This window comes from Hyaena hyaena, unplaced genomic scaffold (assembly GCF_003009895.1).
Source record: "Hyaena hyaena isolate Hyena2069 unplaced genomic scaffold, ASM300989v1 scaffold_16, whole genome shotgun sequence".
NCBI classification, from domain to species: Eukaryota; Metazoa; Chordata; class Mammalia; order Carnivora; family Hyaenidae; genus Hyaena; species Hyaena hyaena.
The window spans coordinates 2,626,095-2,644,968 of record NW_024080650.1 but is presented as its reverse complement, the minus strand read 5'-3'; the positions used below and the strand labels follow the sequence as shown (position 1 = coordinate 2,644,968).

At 43.0% G+C, this 18,874-nt stretch overlaps 1 protein-coding gene across 2 annotated transcripts in view; it reads right to left on the bottom strand.

The window, feature by feature from the left end:
* The window catches only part of SHLD1 (shieldin complex subunit 1), an 87,047-nt gene extending 69,062 nt beyond the window's left edge, over positions 1–17,985 (bottom strand). The window contains exons 1-3 of one of the 2 annotated variants that reach the window (XM_039224723.1): positions 17,935–17,985; positions 9,762–9,939; positions 8,042–8,223 (exon numbers count right to left, since the gene is read on the bottom strand). In XM_039224723.1, coding sequence (XP_039080654.1) covers positions 8,042–8,219 — 178 coding nt within the window. In that variant the 5' untranslated portion in view covers positions 8,220–8,223; positions 9,762–9,939; positions 17,935–17,985. The remainder of the gene's footprint in view (positions 1–8,041; positions 8,224–9,761; positions 9,940–17,934) is intronic. The other variant, XM_039224727.1, reaches the window with a different exon arrangement.
* Between the last annotated feature and the right edge of the window lie 889 nt (positions 17,986–18,874).

Sequence of the window (18,874 nt, the reverse complement as noted above, 5' to 3'; positions counted from 1 at the left end):
TATTTAATATTATCTACAATTTAGCAGTCTAAACCGGAGAACTATATTCTTCTATTTTTAGAAAAGGGATGGAAAAGTCACAGTTAGAAGTAGTCTGTATAGAAGCCCACCTAAAAAATAGAAGTTGCCAGGTTGCTCTGTGACCTTGGGTGATTTTCTTCATTCTCCTGGGGTGTGACCCCGTCTTAGAGAAAACGACACATCTGGGTGAGCTTGACAGTTTTCAAACTGGCCCTAACATCCTTTCTTCCAATGACTGCTCATCTGGAAACCTACGATGCAAATAAGTTGATATGAAGAGCAAGAGAGGAGAGTCCGAGGCCCCCATAAGTTCAGTCCTGACCTTATAGCTCTGGAAGGGCTGCTTGGAACACAGTTTGAAAAACACCAGCCAGGCTGCTATAACGTCCTATAACTCTGCGGGCCTTAGTCATATACACTTACGGTTTATTCTTCACTGCTTGGGCCACACAATTAGGACACACTGCTTCCTTCCAACGGTAGCAAGCAAAGAATTCAAAATCCTGTTTGGGACCTGAAAATGAAGCTTAAGTGTCTGATTCTGTAGAACTCACCCCCATGGAGTGGGAACAAATCAGAAGTTCATTGCCACGCGGGACACTCAAACTTTCCAAATAAAACCCGCCAGCTGGACATGGGATAGTAAGCACCAGATTCTGTTCTCTGATTTCTCAGAGAACTAGTTCGTCAAGCTCCTTTTTTCCCTTCCTGCCTATGTCTTGGGTCCAGTTTAAAGGGCGCTGGGCCATTAGCTACTAGATTGGACGTCACTTAATGCACCTCTAAGGAAAATGTCTTTAACATTATTTACATGTAGAGAATATATCCTGACTCCTTTTTAAAATGACAACACCACATTCTATAATTATTAGAAGTCTATAATTATTATTTAATTAGAAGTCTATAATTATTATTTAAATTCTATTTTGAAATTTTACATTTAAGGGTTTCATGTTTTTTTGTTTTTTTTATATTTTTATTTATTTCTAGGAGAGAGAGAGAGAGAGAGAGAGAGAGAGAGACAGCGTGAGCAGGGGAGGGTCAGAGAGAGAGGAAGAGACAGACTCTGGAACAGGCTCCAGGCTCTGAGCTGGCAGCCAGCACAGAGCCCAATGCGGGGCTCGAACCCACGAACCGCGAGATCATGACCTAAGTGAAAGTCGGACGCTTAACTGACTAAGTCACCCAGGCGCCCCAAGAGTTTCATGTTTCTTATGGAAATAAAATTTTCCAGAATTACAAATAAATACCATAGGAATCATAGAAAGGAAAAAGGACATATTTATCTATTAAGTAGCAAATTCCTTGGATGAAATGTCTAAATATACAGCTTACAGAATGGCCTTTGAAGATTGGGATTCTGACAGATTCCAGAAGAAAAATAAGAAGACATTATCTCTATTATTTAGACATATAGCTAGGCTACCCACTAGGGCTTTTAATCATCAAAGACTTATTGTGTTTAAGATTCAATTTGCTATTCACAATCAACCAATTTCTCAACAAATGCTTTTAGAAGTCAAAGTTTGAGGAAAGACCTCAGAGAGAAAGATTTGCCAACTCCATATTGCAATGTCTAAGACAAACAACTTCAGAGAAAGTCTTTGTCCTCTATTAGAATGCATCTAATAGAATGCATCTCCAGAAGAGAGGCCGCAGAGGGCTCTGATGACATCAGCCACTGATCTCAGACTTTTCTCAAGCCATAGCAGGACACGCAGGACTTCACCTCCAGGAAACGCTGGTGACCTCGCTTTTGAGGGGTTTATCCGAGACCACTGACCACCTCACTTGGCACTTCCTTTCTGTCTACTCTGTGCTTTTCTCGAGACCAGTAACAAAACAGAAAGGAAACAAGTATCTAAGAGGCCAAGTCCCTCAATAAGTGTGTGCTGGGGACTAACTGAAGTATTCAGCTCAACAGTTTCTGGAGTGGCCTGGCGTTGACCAGGAAGGAAAGAGCACATTTCAAGGACGGGAGCCATGCAGCTGAGGCATTAAGGTCTAACTCAGCATAAAAACAAGCCCAACAGGAGTAGCAGGCCTGTGTTAATGAGTAGTTAGACACCAGCAGGGGCCTGTATTCAGCTGGCACGCACCTACCTGTACATTGCCTGGTGCCTTGCCAGTTCCGAAAATATTGCAATACTGCTGAATTGGTTCTTAAATATCTTGAATGGGGGCGCCTCGGTGACTCAGTTGGTTAAGCGTCCAACTTCGGCTCAGGTCATGATCTCATGGTTCATGGGTTTGAGCCCCGCGTTGTGCTCTGTGCTGACAGCTCAGAGCCTGGAGCCTGCTTCAGATTCTGTGTCCCTCTCTCTCTGCCCTTCCCCCACACACACTGTTTCTCTCTCTCTCTCAAAAATAAACAAACATTTAAAAAAAATTTTTTTTAAATATCTTGAACAAACGCTCTGGATGTGAGATTATGCAGAGCCCTGAAAATGAGGCACAGGAGCCTTGACTGGAGTTGGAAGGGAAGTGAAGGTGTACAATATCTCAAAGGGATTTAAACAGAGAAAGGTGATGGAAATGCTATCTCAGGAAGACCTCTTTGGCAGTATGGGTCTCCTGCCAGATCTCACCAGGAAGGGCGGAGAGGGAGTTTCTGTACTCCTATGCGTGGCTTAGGTGACAAGTTGTTGTTTGTTTTACTACCACTTCATGAGAAGTAGCTAGACAACGTTTGCTCAAGACACCCGTTCAAGACAGATGACCTGTGTTTATCTAGAAAGACACAGCCCAGACTCACCCGCTTTTGGGTACCTAGACTGAAATGACCAAGGCTTTGAGGTTTTCCTGACTAATACTCTTGGATTCTTATCAACTCACTAGTTTCCTAGAAGGTGCTCTGAAGTCTCACGTCCCTTGCCACTAATATCCTCCTCCAGGGCATGAACGGTGATATGGCAGTTGGGCATACAAGATGAGGGTAGAGAAGTGCCCATTAGGCTTAGCTCCTGGGCAAAATCACCAGCATCTGAGCAAGGGCAGGCTTAGTCTAGTGCGTAGTGGGGGTGGACGATATGTGCCCAGGAATGAAAAACAATCGTAAGAGAAACTAGCATGGAATATAGGCAACCCCTTCAAAAAGCCTGGCTGGGAAGAGCAGGTCAGTGATGGGCCAAAGTCAGAGGCAGCTGCAGGGTGAAGTGGGGGATCCTTTATAGAAGTCAGGCTTCAGCCCAGGTCCCTGTCTTTATAAGCTGGCTTTTCCAGCTGGTCCCTGCCATCGCCTAAAACTGAGGCCACTCGTCCCTTGCCAGCTATTCTTCCAGAGGTTACAACTGTGATGCTGACTCTGACCTTGAAGTTGGGACCTTGCCACTCATTGATAAGCCACCTGCACACTGCCTGCCACCTGCCGGGATTGCTGGGCACTCTCATGGCATTACCTGTTGCAGGGCTGTGCTCTACATCACCATTGTGGGTGGACCCCACCCCCTTGCTAACTGTGGGTCTGAATTTGGACCATAGGTTTTGACAGCTGACTAATTTAAATGAATCTTGATGGTCAGCTCCTGGCTTCTATTTCACCCAGTAGCTAGAGAAGCCAGGTCCTGGGTTCACCCTCAGACCTGTAAGCAACCTGGCACACTCCATCAGCTCTTAAGATAGTCAACTATATTTTGAGGCAAGCACAGGCTACCTAAGTGCAGCCAACAGTGAGGGAGTACAGGCTGGATACAGCTCAATGCCGGTATACCTTGGGTGATATCAGCTGGAAACTTCTGACGGTCTTCACCAATCTCTAGAAGAGATCAATTTCCTAACAGTACACAACAGCAAACAAGCAAGCCAAGAATGCAAGTTGGCATGGGAGCTGGATATGTTAAGAATCAGAGCTAGAACAGTAGCCATCAGAACAACAACAGAGACCAATGTAAAGGTAGGCCATGTCTCTGAGCAAACAACAGATCCAGAGTTATCAGAATGAAATTAAAATGTGGCAAAATCTGCTGAGGGCTTAAAACCTGTAACTACAACTACCCATGACCATGCAGTGAAGGGAAGGAAAGTGGATCCTAATTATATATATTGTTTTAAATTTTTAAATGTTTATTTATTTTTGAGAGTGAGAGAGCGAGCCAGGGAGGGGCAGAGAGAGAGAAGAGGGAGAGAGAATCCCAAGCAGCCTCTGCACTGTCAGCACAGAGCCCAACATGGGGCTCAAGCCCATGGCAAGCTATCAGATCATGACCTGGGCCTAAATCAAAGTCCCCTTAACCAACGGAGCCACCCAGGTGCCCCGGATCCTACTTACAAACAGAAAATCAAAACTCAAGACCTTACACAGCTTTGAGAAAGTGGAAGTCCAAGGTGGTCAGCCCAGGGCAAATCAGGCTGGGTGGTTAGGGCAGTGATTTCCCTGAGTTTAGGACCATCCACCTCAACCATTTCACTGGTTGGTAATGGTCAGATTACCAGTGACGACCTTTCCTAAATTTACTTTGTAAAACATCTCTGTTTCACAAAAGACAACTCTGAAATGATTACAACAAAATAAATAGCTTCCCATGCTGGGTAAACTTCACCTAGTGACATCAGAATGAAGTTCCCTTAGTGGTGGATAAACCCGAGTGCATTTATTTCTGCTTACCATAAGCTATCAGCTACGAAGCTACTAAATATAAAGGTGGCTGTCTTCCATTTGATCCTAGCATAATGCCTGCTCCCATCATATCTTTCAGATATCATTTCCACTCAGTTCTTGGGAAGCTCTAGGTGATCTGGTCTAATTTTATTTATTTTTGAAAAAACTTTTAAGTATTTATTTTATTCTTGAGAGAGAGAGAAAGAGTACAAGGGGGGAGAGGGGGAGAGAGAGAGAGGGAGGCACAGAACCCGAAGCAGGCTCCAGGCTCTGAGCTGTCAGCACAGAGCCTTGATGTGGGGCCTGAATTCATGAACCACGACATTATGACTTGACCCAAAGTCACACACTTAACCCCCTGGGCCACTCAGACACCGAGTCTGGTCCAATTTTAAACAATCATAACAAGTATTATGAGTAATAAATGGTATAGCACACGAAACTACTGCATGGTGGACTGCACAGATTAATTAATTTAAATTAATTAAATTAATTAAAATTAAGATTGCTTTAAAATATTTAAGTCTGAATAAAATTGTATCAAAAACTTAATATTCCTCCTTAAAATCCCCCCCCCGCCCCCACTCCTTCCCAAAATGAGTTGTTTGCTGTCTCAAGCTAACAAACTTGCCTAGATTCATTTCTGGGCAATTCCTTATCTCAGTGATATCATCTATCTGGTTATTTTCCAGGTTAGAAAAAGCAACTTTTTTCCCCGATAAAAATGTGATATAGAACAATCAATGCCTTTGGACTCAGCCCAGTTCCACCGTTTACTAAGTGACACTGGGCACGCTTCCTAACGTCTCCACATCTACATTTCCTTATTTATAAAATAGGGTTGCTTTCCACTTCTCAGGTTTGTGGTAAGAATAAAAAGTAGCAGTCTTTGTGAAACACTTAGTATGGAGCCCAACAACACAAAACCTGACCAGCAGAGAGCCTGCCATAAATGGGAATGATCAGTATTCACGTATTCTATGACATTCCAGCATCTAGCTCTGCAGAGAAAAGGAACCATAGGACCTTCCTTGGTGCAGTATGTGCAAACCAACATGAGTATTTTAAACACATGCCGCAGATCAGGAGGCATGGTCACGGGGAAGGAGGAGGAGATAAGACTTCCGGATGCTAAGAATGGCTCCATTTGGAAAGGTCAAATTGGAAGCGGGGAGGGTGCAGAGGGGGGTGTGAGAATGTGTAGGGGTGGAAAACATCAATAGGGTGCATTTTAGGAACATCAGAGAGACAGAGTCTCCCAATCTCTCTTCTACCTGTCCTTGATTCCTGAAGTTAATCCATTCTTTCAAGTTAAGGCTAGGTATTCTTAAATGAAGACCATCCTGGAAAAGCTGACACTTGAAGCTATAATTAGTCATTTGTCTCTAAGTTTCAAATTGTTTTTTTGGGAGGCTCTGAAAGATGACATATGAAGGCCCTGGGCACAGAGAATGGGGCAGAAGAGCAAGCAAGGAGAAGAGAAAGTGAGAACTGGGATTCCCAAGGGCACAGGCACAGAGTGACCCACTTGGGTTTGGGGTACATGTTACACACCCCTTGTGTTCTATCCTGGCAGAAGTGGCACAGGATTTATATCACTGCACAATAGTCGATAACCCACTTTGCACACATTAATGGCTGACAGTTGGGCCATGTCTCCATCAATTTACACACTTTGACTTTTCTTCTGGGAGGCAGACGCAATCTGACAATCTCCTCCGATACTGTTCGTGCTTGGAGATAAATTCAGGCTTCACCTAATTCAGTGCTGCCTATGACTCCCACTCCTTATACATGGAACTTTCCGAAGTTACTCATAACCAGCCTTAAGCTACATGTGTAGGGAGTGGAGAGGGGACCAGACATGTTTTCAGTTGGGATCAACTTCAGCCCTAAATCCATACAAACATATCTCTTAATGAAGTAACAATAGCGATTAACATTCACCCATTCATTCCTCATACAAGTATTTATTGAGTACCTGCTATCCTGGAATTTATATTCCAGAGCAGGGAGACAAATCAATTAACAGCCAAATCTAGGGTGCCCAGTGGCATTCCTGCGGAGGCAAAGAATAAAGCCAGAAAGGATATGACAAAGGAACGTCAGCAGGTGGGAGGGTGGCTGGCTCTTAGAGGTGGGAGGCAGAGGCCCTGCTAGTGAGAACAAGAACAGTAGGAGGTCAGGTCAGAGAGGTGGCAGACCCAGGGCCCAGAGAGCATGGGTGCCACAGGACGTTGGCTTTTGCTCTGGCTTTCGCTCTGAGTTTTTGCACCAAGGACTAACATGATCTGATTTACATTTGAAAAGGACCCTCTGTGGTTGTGTTCAGAAGAGACTGTTGGAGGTGAAGGCAGGTATGGAAAGAGCCGGTTAGGAGTTTGTAACAACAATCCAGAAGACAGACAGCAGTGACTTGGACCAGGGTGGTAGCAGTGGGGATGGCAGAACTGTTTAGATGCTAGATTTACTCTGGCAGTAAAGCTGACAGTGATGGACTGGATGTGAGAGAGACTGAGGATGACTCCTAGTTTGGGCCTAAATGAACAGATGGATAAAAGCGCTTTGTCGAGATGAGAAAGGGTCAAAGAACAGGTGTGTGTCTATGAAGGAGAAGGGACTGGGGACGGAGTAGAGGAATCAGCAATTTGGTTTAGGATATATCAAATCTCAGAAGCCAAACAGAAATCTAAGTGATGATGTCAAGTACACAGAGCTCAGAGCCATTAAGAAATGTGCCCCAAGTCCCAGAGACTTTTTGGCAATTCAGCCAGGGAAACTAGTAGAAAAGCTGTTCCCCAAATGCAGAGTATACTGTATACAAGGAATACTGAGCTCCCTACTACTATTCTGAAGGTTTAGTTTTTATTTTATTTTTTAATTTATTCATTTTTTCTAGAGAGAGAGATAGCACACACGCTCATATGAGCGCACATAGGGGAAGGAAAGAGAGAGAGGGAGAGAGAGAAGCCCAAGCAGGCTCCGTGCTGTCAGCATAGAGCCCAATGTGGGGCTCAAACTCACAAACCATGGGATCATGACCTGAGCTGAAATCAAGAGTCAGATGCTTAACCGACTGAGCCACCCAGGTGCCCCAACTTTCTGAAGTTTTAAAAGAACAAAACAAAATTCAATTCCACCCTCTCCCTGTTGAACCTCTGAATGCAGTTGGATGGAGATTAGAAAGGTTCTCAGACAAAAAGGCCTCCAGGAAACAGCTCCTTGTGGTTACACCAGGGAGCTTATCCTTTGAAGTCTCTCCCCACAGTTGTGCTTAGATAAGATGTTTTCCACCCAAGACAATGAATCATGCCTCCGAGAGGTGCTATTGGAAGAGAGAGAAACAAACGGCCACGTACCTGTATGTATTGGGGGGCGGAGGGAGGTGGTCAATGTTAGCTTGTTTTAAACACTGCTTCTTACCTGGATCCAGATCAGAAGAGCAAAGACTAGAAAGGGCTTCTACAGAACTAAAAGGCTCGCTGTCGGGCTCCTGATGGGGTCTCTGCAGCACGTAATCTCTTATGTCATTAACCGTTGGCAAATCCAAGGCACTGCTCTCCTCGGACTGGCTGCCTGGAGTGGCTTCCTGGGTCGCCATAGTCCTGCCATGGAAAAAATAATTCAACACAAGAGGCACTGCCTAAGAGGAGCCCCCGTTTCAGTCCCAGTGCCCAAAGGCCAAACAACAGTTTGGGCAGAATACTGTTCTTTCCCATTAGTAACAGCCCTCCTTGTCCTTACTGTAGACCCAGGATGTGTTTCCCGTGTTTCTTCACCACGAGAAACAAATACTCTCGACACAGAAAGAAACCATTAACAATTTCAGCTGGAGAATAAGCCGCATGTCTGAAAAGGATGAAGCACTGTGCAGCACACGATAATCCAAGGACGACAAGAATACGTAATGAGAGGGGCGCCTGGGTGGCTTAGTCGGTTAAGCGTCCGACTTTCGCTTATGTCATGATCTCGCGGTATGTGGGTTCGAGCCCCGCGCCGGGCTCTGTGCTGACTGCCAGCTCAGAGCCTGGAGCCTATTTCGGAGTCTGAATCTCCCTCTCTCTCTGACCCTCCCCTGCTCACGCTCTCTCTCTCCAAGAAATAAAAAAAAAAAAAAAAAAAAAAAAAAAAAAAAAAAAAGAATACGTAATGAGAAGAGAGACTGTCTATGATACATTACGTGGAAAAAAGATTTTTAAACAACAGGTAGGATTTGATCCAGACTTTATAAAATACAAAATCGTGTGTGTGTGTGTATAAGAAATATACAGATCTCAACTTCAGCTCAGGTCACGACCTCATATTTTGTAAGTTCGAGCCCCCCGTCGGGCTCTGTGCTGACAGCTCAGGGCCTGCAGCCTGCTTCGGATTCTGTGTCTCCCTCTCTCTCTGACACCCTGTCTCTCTCTCAAAAAATAAATATTAAAAAAAAACTTTTTTTTAAAGAGCATCTGGAAGAATACACCTCAAATTAACTTCAATGGTAATTAATTCAGCGGTTTGATTTCTTTTTTTTTTTTTAAATTTTTTTTAAATGTTTTATTTATTTCTAGGAGAGAGAGAGAGACAGCGTGAGCAGGGGAGGGTCAGAGAGAGAGGGAGTCACAGACTGAAATAGGCTCCAGGCTCTGAGCTGGCAGTCAGCACAGAGCCCGATGCGGGGCTCGAACCCACGAACCGCGAGATCATGACCTAAGCAAAAGTCGGACGCTTAACCGACTAAGCCACCCAGGTGCCCCTCAGTGGTTTGATTTCTAACTACTGAGATTTTAGGTGACTCGTATTTTTATCTGTGGCCTACTCAAACATGCATTCAATCAATGATTTAACATGCCCGGCTCTGAGTAGACAAAGGTGAATGTAATAGACTTTTCCTTCAAGTTGCTCACAGTTTGGGATGATCCAAACGCAGCAACATACTATGTAAACACAATGACGAGACAGAACAGAACCCAGAAAGGAACAGTAAGTTTTCTGGAGAAGATCATCTCCAAGCACGGGGCAGGCCAGGCCAATGCCTGGGGAACAGTGCAAACACCCGTAAAACCAGCTTGGGCAACCAACCACAAGTGGCACTGGGTGTCGGGAGTTTAAAGTGAGAGTCAGAGAACAATTGCACATGGGTAACTGGGGAGAGACAAACCCTGTGGGCTGCAGCTGGATGGCCGTGGGGCTCTCCTGTCCTAGCTCTGGGAAGGATGGCAAGGCTTGGTTGTTGATAGCAACTTGGATGCACAAACGCTCCAGCTGAGCTCTAGAAACCACAAAGATGGTTTATTGAGTTCATCTCTTGCACATTTCTTATTAAAAATGAGGTGTTCCTAAAAAATAAAATAAAATAGAATTAGATCTTCCTTACCCTCCCTCCCCCGATAGACCCTGGTCTACTTGTGGGTGCTGGATTCTTGGCTGGAGGGTTCTTTTCAGTGCATTCAGCTCTGCCCACTTCTCCATAAAATAAGATAGGCCCGGGGTGATCCTAAACCCTCTGCAACTCTCTGCCTCATAAACTGTCATCAACGAATCATATTCTAGCCAACACCATGCATCATGACTGCCACAGGCCACCGCATGCCTTGCAGAGGAGTTTACACGGCCAGATCTGCAGATTTGGCAGCTGGATGGGAGATGAATTTATAGAGTTTCAGTCCAGTGGCCAGTGATCTTAGAAGCAATAGGAATTCATCCACCTGCCATGGCCCTGGTGAGAGAGGAGGAGCATGTGAACTAGGGTAGGGCAGTCAAGAGCAGGGGACAGACTAAGAACATATTTAGGAACTCAAATGAGAGAAGAACTTAATCACTGAACAGATGAAGGTCCTAAAGAGAAAGAGAGTCAACGAGGGGTGGCAGCTTCGACGACTGGGTTGTTTTATCTAACTGGGTTAGAGAAGACTAGAGAAGGAATAGTTTTAGAAGGAGGCAGTATTCCAAATTACAGAATACCGTGCAGCTGTTAAGATGGCAGTTGGAACCTGAAAGATCTCAAAGACATATGTTTGAATGAAACAAGCAATTTCAGAATAACAGGGACAGTATAATAATAAGAGTAGATGACATTTATCCAGTGCTTATTGGATGCCGAGCATGGTGCTAAGAGCAAGAACAGCCCCATGAAGCAGGTAATCCTACCACTATCCTCATTTACAATCAGATAGTCAGACACAGAGAGAAGCAGAGTGACTTGCCCAAAGAAACTCATCTAGAAAATACCAATCTGGGATGAACCCAGCCCCAAGACCTCCCAGCCTCCTGTGTCTGCACAGCCCAAAGTACCACCCTATCAGGCAAAGATAGGGGGTGTAAAAAACAAATCAACAGAGAGGCCTGGCAAGATTCTTGTTGTTTGAGGACACCCAGTCACATGCTGTTGTGGACATTAGCTCAGGCAGACAGTGAGCCAAGAGAGCAAGCAGCTGATTGCTTCTGAAAGAAGCAGAGGGATCAAGGTTCCCAAAGAAGCAAGAACATCCTGTCTCTTCACACATATAACATTAGCCAACCAAGCCTGAAGTTTCAGCAAACACCTCCACCACAGGCATCTGTGTCTCTTCCTTCTCCCCTCGTGTTACCAAACACTGCCCTGGAGGCTTCTGGAAGGGAAAAAACAGGTCAGTGAAGGACAGCAGTACATCCTGCCTGCCTGAAAAGGAGCCTTAACATCGACCATCAAGCAAGAGTGTCATTAGTGATACAAGCAGCATATTGATGTGATACCTGTCTTTTCTTTAGAATCACTGGTGTTAGATGTCAAATACATCCCAAACTGGGCATTTGAACAAAAAAAAAAAAAAAAAAAGGAAGGAAGGAAGGAAGGAAGAAAAAAGAAAGCCTACTGAAAGGCAGAATCTGGTTTTTTACAAAGTAAGAAACTATGCCTGCAAAACGTTCTTTGGAATTCTGAAGTTGCATGGGAGAAAGCAAGTAATAAGTACAGATGAGACCTTTCCTAGGGTCTGCATCCACCTAAGCAGACAAGTACAGTGTGATGGTGATCTCTGTCCTAAAACTTTAAACACATGGTTCTACTTCCTTCTCTAGAAGAGCTTATTTTCTTCTCTTAAAAGTACTTTCGTGCACCTAGCTGGCTCACCAGGGAAGCATGAGGCTCTTGATCTCATGGTTGTGAGTTTGAGCCCCACGCTGTGTGTAGAGACTGCTTAAAAGAATCTTTAAAAAAAAAAAGGGGGGGGGGCGCCCGGGTGGCTTAGTTGGTTAAGCGTCCAACTTTCGCTCAGGTCATGATCTCGCAGTTTGTGGGTTCGAGCCCCGCGTCAGGCTCTGTGCTGACTGCCAGCTCAGAGCCTGGAGCCTGTTTCAGAGTCTGTGACTCTCTCTCTCTGACCCTCCCCTGCTCACGCTCTCTCTCTCTCTCTGCTAGAAATAAATTTAAAAAACATTAAAAAAATAAAAAAATAAAAAAAAAAGAAAAGGCTGAGGTGCCTGGGTGGCTTGGTCGGTTAAGCGTCCAACTCTTCATTTTGGCTCAGGTCATGATCTCACGGTGTCATGGATTCAAGCCCCCACTAGGCTCTGTGCTGACAGTGTGGAGCCTACTTGGGATTCTCTCTCCTTCTCTCTCTGCCCTTTCCCCACTTGTGCTGTCTCTCTCTCAAAATAAACAAATAAAACTTTAAAAAATGAAAGGCTTTAATTACACACTTTAGGCTTTCTTTTCCAATGCCAGAGGGGCACAGGCACAAGACATCTCTTTGTATATCAAAACCTGCTTACTGGGCGAAGACAGCCATTCTCCCATGACTACAGATTCTTACCGACCTACAAATCCAAGTCAGTCAGGGTCCTCAGATTAAAAGATATTTAGCTTCATTTCTTCTTTCAGTCAAAAGTCTTCCCTCCCAACATTTTACATGAAAAGTTTCAAACATAAAGAAAAGTAGAGAAAATTATCTGATGAGCATTCTTATAGCTACTGTCTAGATTTCACAATTAACATTTTACTATGATTTTCTTTATCACAAAACTATCCATCTATCCAAGACTCTATTCATCTGTCAGTTCTTCTTTTTATACATATTTCCAGGGGCACGTAATGAAGGGTTCTGAGTTAGTGCATGATACAATCAATTTGTTTCCAAATGCTCACGCTGTTAGCTAAGTGAAGGGTGAGTCAGAGGAGGGTAAAAGCAGAGAAGGGAACACAGCTGGGAAGCTCTGCAGAGAGGTCCGAGATACACAGGGGGTCGATTAGAAACTCGATTTTTAGCTGTGTTACCTTGGGCAAGTCACTTCACAGCAGTTTCCTCTATCTATAAAAATGGCTTGATGACCATGCTTACCTCACAGGGTTGTCATAGGAATTATATGAAATTAATGCATGTAAAATACTCCAGTAGAGAACGCATGCTTAATAATATCTAGATCCAATAATCGAAATAGTAATAATTAAAAAACAATCATAGGCTTCCACCTTCCCAGTCTATGTCCCATCCATTTGCCCTCCTATTTCCCATTCAGTAGCCATCTTACTTCATTCATTCTTATCTAGTGTATTTTATGGTCCATTAGCTTGTTAATACCCTAAACTTCCCTTTCTGAACCATCCTGTCTTCTTATCACACCCCTTTGGCAAAACCATAGCCTAGATGAACTCAATTTATGTCCCCACTCTGCAGGGCTAGACATGAGCCACTGAATAGAGCAAGCTGGCTCACTCTAACGGAATAAACATCAACCTGAAATGGGCTGTCTGGCCACAGGAATCTTGAGATGTTTATCTCATTACTTCCTCTTCCCGCCTCTTTGACTCTTGTGTTTTCTCCCATCTTCAACTCAGACTCTTCCCATCTGTCACACACCTTCCTGCTTTTTTCAGTAGATCTACTCACTTCCTAATTGACAAAGAAAACAGAATCCAGCAGGGAGGAACTTCCTCCACTACCCTGTCAAGCAGAACAAAGTCTCCCATGTCTGTACACTGCTTCAATCCTCTTCACAACAGAGAGCTGTCCCTCCTATGGCAAAGTCCAACCCTCCACCTGCACCTGAAATCTATTCTCTAGAACCTTTAACAAGCCCTCAGTGATGACAACCCCTTCTCTCACTTCTATCCCACTAGATCTTCACTCAGATTTTCCAATATCCCAAATTGCTCCTATTTTCAACAAAACCTAGTATGAAAGAGAATATCCTTGTTCTTTGGAAATGCCACTCAAATATTAATTGGTAGAGGGAATGACATGTACAACATACTATCAAATAGGTGTGTGTGTGTGTGTGTGTGTGTGTGTGTGCAGGTGTATGAGAGAGAATGATAAAGTAACTTGATGGGGCAAGTATAGACAGTTGGTGAACCTGGGAAATGTTATTTGGGAGTTCCTTGTACTAGTCTTGCAATTTTTTGAAGGTATAAAATCATATCAACATTAAAAGTTGTCAAGAAATGGTGCCTGGGTGGCTCAGTCGGCTAGGTATCTGACTTTCATCTCAGGTCATGATCTCATGGTTTGTGAGTTCAAGCCCTGCATGGGGTTCTCTGCTGTCAGCACAGAGCCTGCTTTGGATCCTCTGTCCCCCTCTCTCTCTGCCCCTCCTCCACTTGTTCTCTCTCCCTCTCTCTCTCAAAATGAATAAATAAAATAAACTTTTTAAAAAAAATTATCAAGAAAGTGGGGTGCCTGGGTGGCTCAGTTGGTCAAGTGACAGACTCTTGATTTCAGCTCTAGTCATGATCTCATGGTTCATGAGTTGAACCAACGCTGCTTGCTTGGGATTCCCTCTCCCCCTCTCTCTCTGCCCTCCCTTGGCTCCCATGCACAAGCGCTCTCTCTCGCTCTCTCTCTCAAAAAAAAAAAAAGTTGTCAAGAAAAAAAGAAAAGTGAAAAGGAAACCTTTGACACCTGCCCTCCCCATAGCCAGTCTCCTCTTGTATCCACAAAATTCTCAAGAGTCTAAACTGGTTCATTTCCTCGTCTCCACCAACTCTGTGACTCATCCTCCATTCCCAACTGGACTTCCTCCATGTTTAGCCCAAGGTTCTCTCCTCTTCTGAGGCATTAATCACCAACCAGAAATTTCTCTCTAACCCAGATCCTCCAACATCAGGTCCCACTGCTTTCCAGGATTCAAGCATAATGACTTTCCTTCAGGTTCTCCAATAAGCCCCACTTCCTCCCAACTGCACTTGTCATTCCCTCCCCCTAAACAGCTCTCCTAAAAAATGGAAGAGAAGGGAACACTTCCCAATTTACTCTAAGCTCAGCATCAGCCTGATACTAAGTCAAGACAAATACATCACAAAAAACTACAAACCAGTATTATGAATACAGGCACAAAAATCCTTGACAGAATACTAGCGAACCAAACCTAGCAAAATACAGAAAGGATTATACTCCATGACCAAGGGGAACTTATCTTAGGAATTCGAAGTTGTTCTAACATCTGCAGATTAATTAATATAATATACTATATTAGAAAAATGGGCCAAATAAACAAGAATAAGGGACAAAAACCACAACACACACACACACACACACACACACACACACACACAGCATTTGAGAAAGTCAAACACTCTTTCATGATCAAAACACTCAACAACTAGAAATAGAAGGGAACTTCCTCAATCTGATAAAGGGTATTTTTTTTTTAAAAAAATGCATAGCTAGCAGCATATTTTGTGGTAAGATGTTTTCCCCCTAAGATCAGAAACAAGACAATAGTGTCTGCTCTGATCACTTCTATTCAATATGATACTGGAGGTTTTAGCTAGCAAAATTAGGCAAGAAAATGAAATAAAAGCCTTCTATATTAGAGAGAAATAAAACTATTTCTATTAACAGAAGATGTAATCTTTGGATAGAAAATCTCAAGGAATCCACTTTAAAAACTAGTAGAAACATTAAACAAGATTGCTGGATACAAGATCAATATGGTAAAATCATATGCAAATTATTTTACACTAGCAATAAAAATATGTAAAAATATTATGGAAATATTTACATACACTAGCAATAAGCAATCCTAAAATTAAATTAAGAACATAATTCCATTTACAATAGCATCAAAAAAGATTAAAGGGCTCCTGCGTAGCTCAGTCAGTTGAGTGTCCAACTCTTGATTTCGACTCAGGTCATGATCTCACAGTTCATGGGAGTGAGCCCCTCAAGTGGACTCTGTGCTGACAGTGTGGAGCCTGCTTGGGATTCTTTCTCTCCCTCTTTCTGCCCCTCCCATGCTCACACTCTCCCCAAAAATAAATACTTAAGAAAAAAAATAATAAAATATTTAGAAATATAGTTAATAAAAATGTGTAAGACAGACACAATGAAAACTAGAAAAAAACTTTTGAAAGAGAGGCTCTTGGCTGGTTCAGTCAGTAGAACATATGACTCATGATCTTGGGGTTATAAGTCTGATCTCCATGTTCAGTGCAGAGATTACTAAAATTAAAATCTTTTTTAAAAGAGTTGAAAGAAATTAAAAATCTAAATGAATGGAAGGACATCCAATATTTTAAGATGGCAATATGGCTTGAATCAATCTACAGATCAGTGTAATTCTTAGTGGCATCTCAGTTGTGTAGGGTTTTTTTTTCTACTTGCAGACATTGACAGAAGTCCTTAAAACATTCATACAGAAATGCAAGCGATCCAGAATACCCAAAACAACACTGAAAAAGAACAAAGTTGGAAGACTCATGTTTTTTTTTAATTCAAAACTTATTAAAAAGCCACACCAATCAAGACCATGTAGCACTGGCATAAGTATGGATGTATAGATCAGTGAAATAGAACTGAGAGTCCAGAAGTAAAATCTTACAGTTATGGTCAGTTGATTTTGCCACATGGTGACAAAACATAGGAAAGGAAAAGGGCAATCTTTTCAACACTGAGACAACTGGAGAGCCACATACAAAGTCACCAGCACTTTGGAAAACTGTTTGGTAGTTCTTCAAAAGATGACACTTTGACCTGGAAAGTCCACTACTAGGCATATGCTCAAGAGAAATAAAAACATATGTCCACACAAACTTTACACAAATGTTCACAGCAGCTTTATCCATAACAGACAATAAGTGGAAACAATCCAAATGTCCATCAACTGATGAATGGATGAATAAAATGTGGTATACGCACACGTGGAATATTTTTCAGCTTTATAAAAGAATTAAGTTCTAATACATGCTGCATACATACTTAGTGATAAGAACCTAGCATTAAAAAACAAGACAACAGATCCAGAATGGTTTCGCTTATCTTAAACTCCACAACCAATCAGGAATCGCCTAATCAGCAGTGGTTGGGTAATCTGCCAGATAGAACCTTCCCATCTCCTAAAGAGAAGTAACCACGCAATAACCAACCTGCTTTTTTGGCCTAGTATTACTTCCTCGTTCCTGCTCCCTTCTGCCTATAAGTCTCTCATTTTGTTCAACTCCTCAAAGCTCCTTTCTATCTGTGAGATTGGATCCTGCTCAACTCAAGTTGCTTTCTTGCTCAAGTTAACTTAGAATTTTAAATCTACCTCGGTTTATCTTTTAACACTAGTAAAGAAAGACCACGCGTTGTATGATTTCATTCGTATCAAATGTCCAAGTTGACAATCTATAGAAAGTAGACTAGTAGTTGCCTAGGACTGGAAGGTCAAAGTGAATGGAGACTGCTAATGGGCACAGGGTGTTTCTTTACCGTGATGAAAATGTTCCAAAATTAGATTGGGGTGGGGGTTGAACCTGGGTAGCTAAGTCAGTTAAGCATCCTGCTCTTGATTCTGGCCCAGGGCTCAGGTCATACACAGGTAATGACCTCATGGTTCATGGGCTGGAACCCTGATGGGCTCTACAATGACAGTAAAGAGCCTGCCTGGGATTCTGTCTCTGCTCCTGCCCTGCCTGAGCGTGCACATGCGCTCTATCTCTCTCTCTTTCTCTAAACAAGTAAACTTTAAAAAAAAAAAAAAAAAGATTGTAAGGACGGCTGCACAATTATGAGAATATATGAAAAGCCACTGAATTTTACACCTTAAACAGGTGGATTTTATGATATGTATTTATATCTTTACAAAGCTGCTTTTTAAAAAGCAGAAGAGCCAAAGGGCATCCGGTCACACTATCTGCAATTCTAGGGGACTTCCCCAAAGAGGTGTCTGTCTGCAAAGGCCATGAGTTGTTGGGGTGGAGGAGGGGGCGGGACGGGTAAATTGGAAGTGTGCCAGGGGAAGCCGCCATAACTTCCCAATTATGAGACTGATCTAATACATTGCCTAGACCCCCTGCCTATTACCAATCTCAGGGCACTCCTCGTTCCACTTGAACAACTGATAGAGAAAACTTGCAAAGTCCCCTTTACACTCACCGACCGACAACAGCAGCACATCCAAACCCGGAAGCGGAGACGCCATATTTGTTATGGGAAAAGCGGGTTTGAAAGGAAGTCACTGGAGCCACTTTTACTGAGGGCAAGTAAGGGCAATAGAATGTAGCTACGGCCATCTTGACTGAGGGCATTGGCCAAGCCCGTGAAGTTTTGCGCCCTTGACTAAGCCTTTCCAAAGGCTTATTGGTAAACGCGCTTGGTGGACGTTAAAGCGAACAGGAAAAAATTTAAATTTTAAAAAATTTAATGCCTACGTTTTAAAAAACATAACGTGTAGAGAGAATTAACAAAGAAAATAAAAATATTTTAGTGTGTTGCATGCAGTTTAGGCATACACTACTGCCAGACTTGTAGGATCACAGAAAGGAGACTGAAGGTCATTGTCCCATTTCACCATCTTCTTGAAAGAGTCCTGTACACTTACATCCTCCTACAGATGCCTATCTTAGAATAGAACCCCATAAATGAAGGAGTCCTTTACCTGAGAAGAATTTTTCAAATAACACTAGCTGAGGTTTGGGCAACCACATGCCACATTTGAAGGCAAATTGAAAAACAGAATCAGAAGTAAAAACATATTCAGACAAACCTAACCAGCAACTGTAAATTTCACTTTCTCTTCCAGCATTGGTAATCAAAGTGAACAGATTCAATTTTCACCTTTTTTCTTGTAATATATCTTATAAAAATATTATTTTTATTATTATTTTAGAGAAAGAGAGAGAATGCATGTGAGCTGGGAAGTGGGAAAGGGAAAGAGAGAGAATCTTAAGCAGGCTCCGCTAAGTGTGGAGGTGGTGGGGAGAGCTCCAGCCCAGGACCCTGGGATTGTGACCTGAGCTGAAATCAAGAGTTGTCACTCAACCAACTGAGCCAAGGCGCCCTAAAAACATTCTTCTAAAGTAACATAGATTGTGAT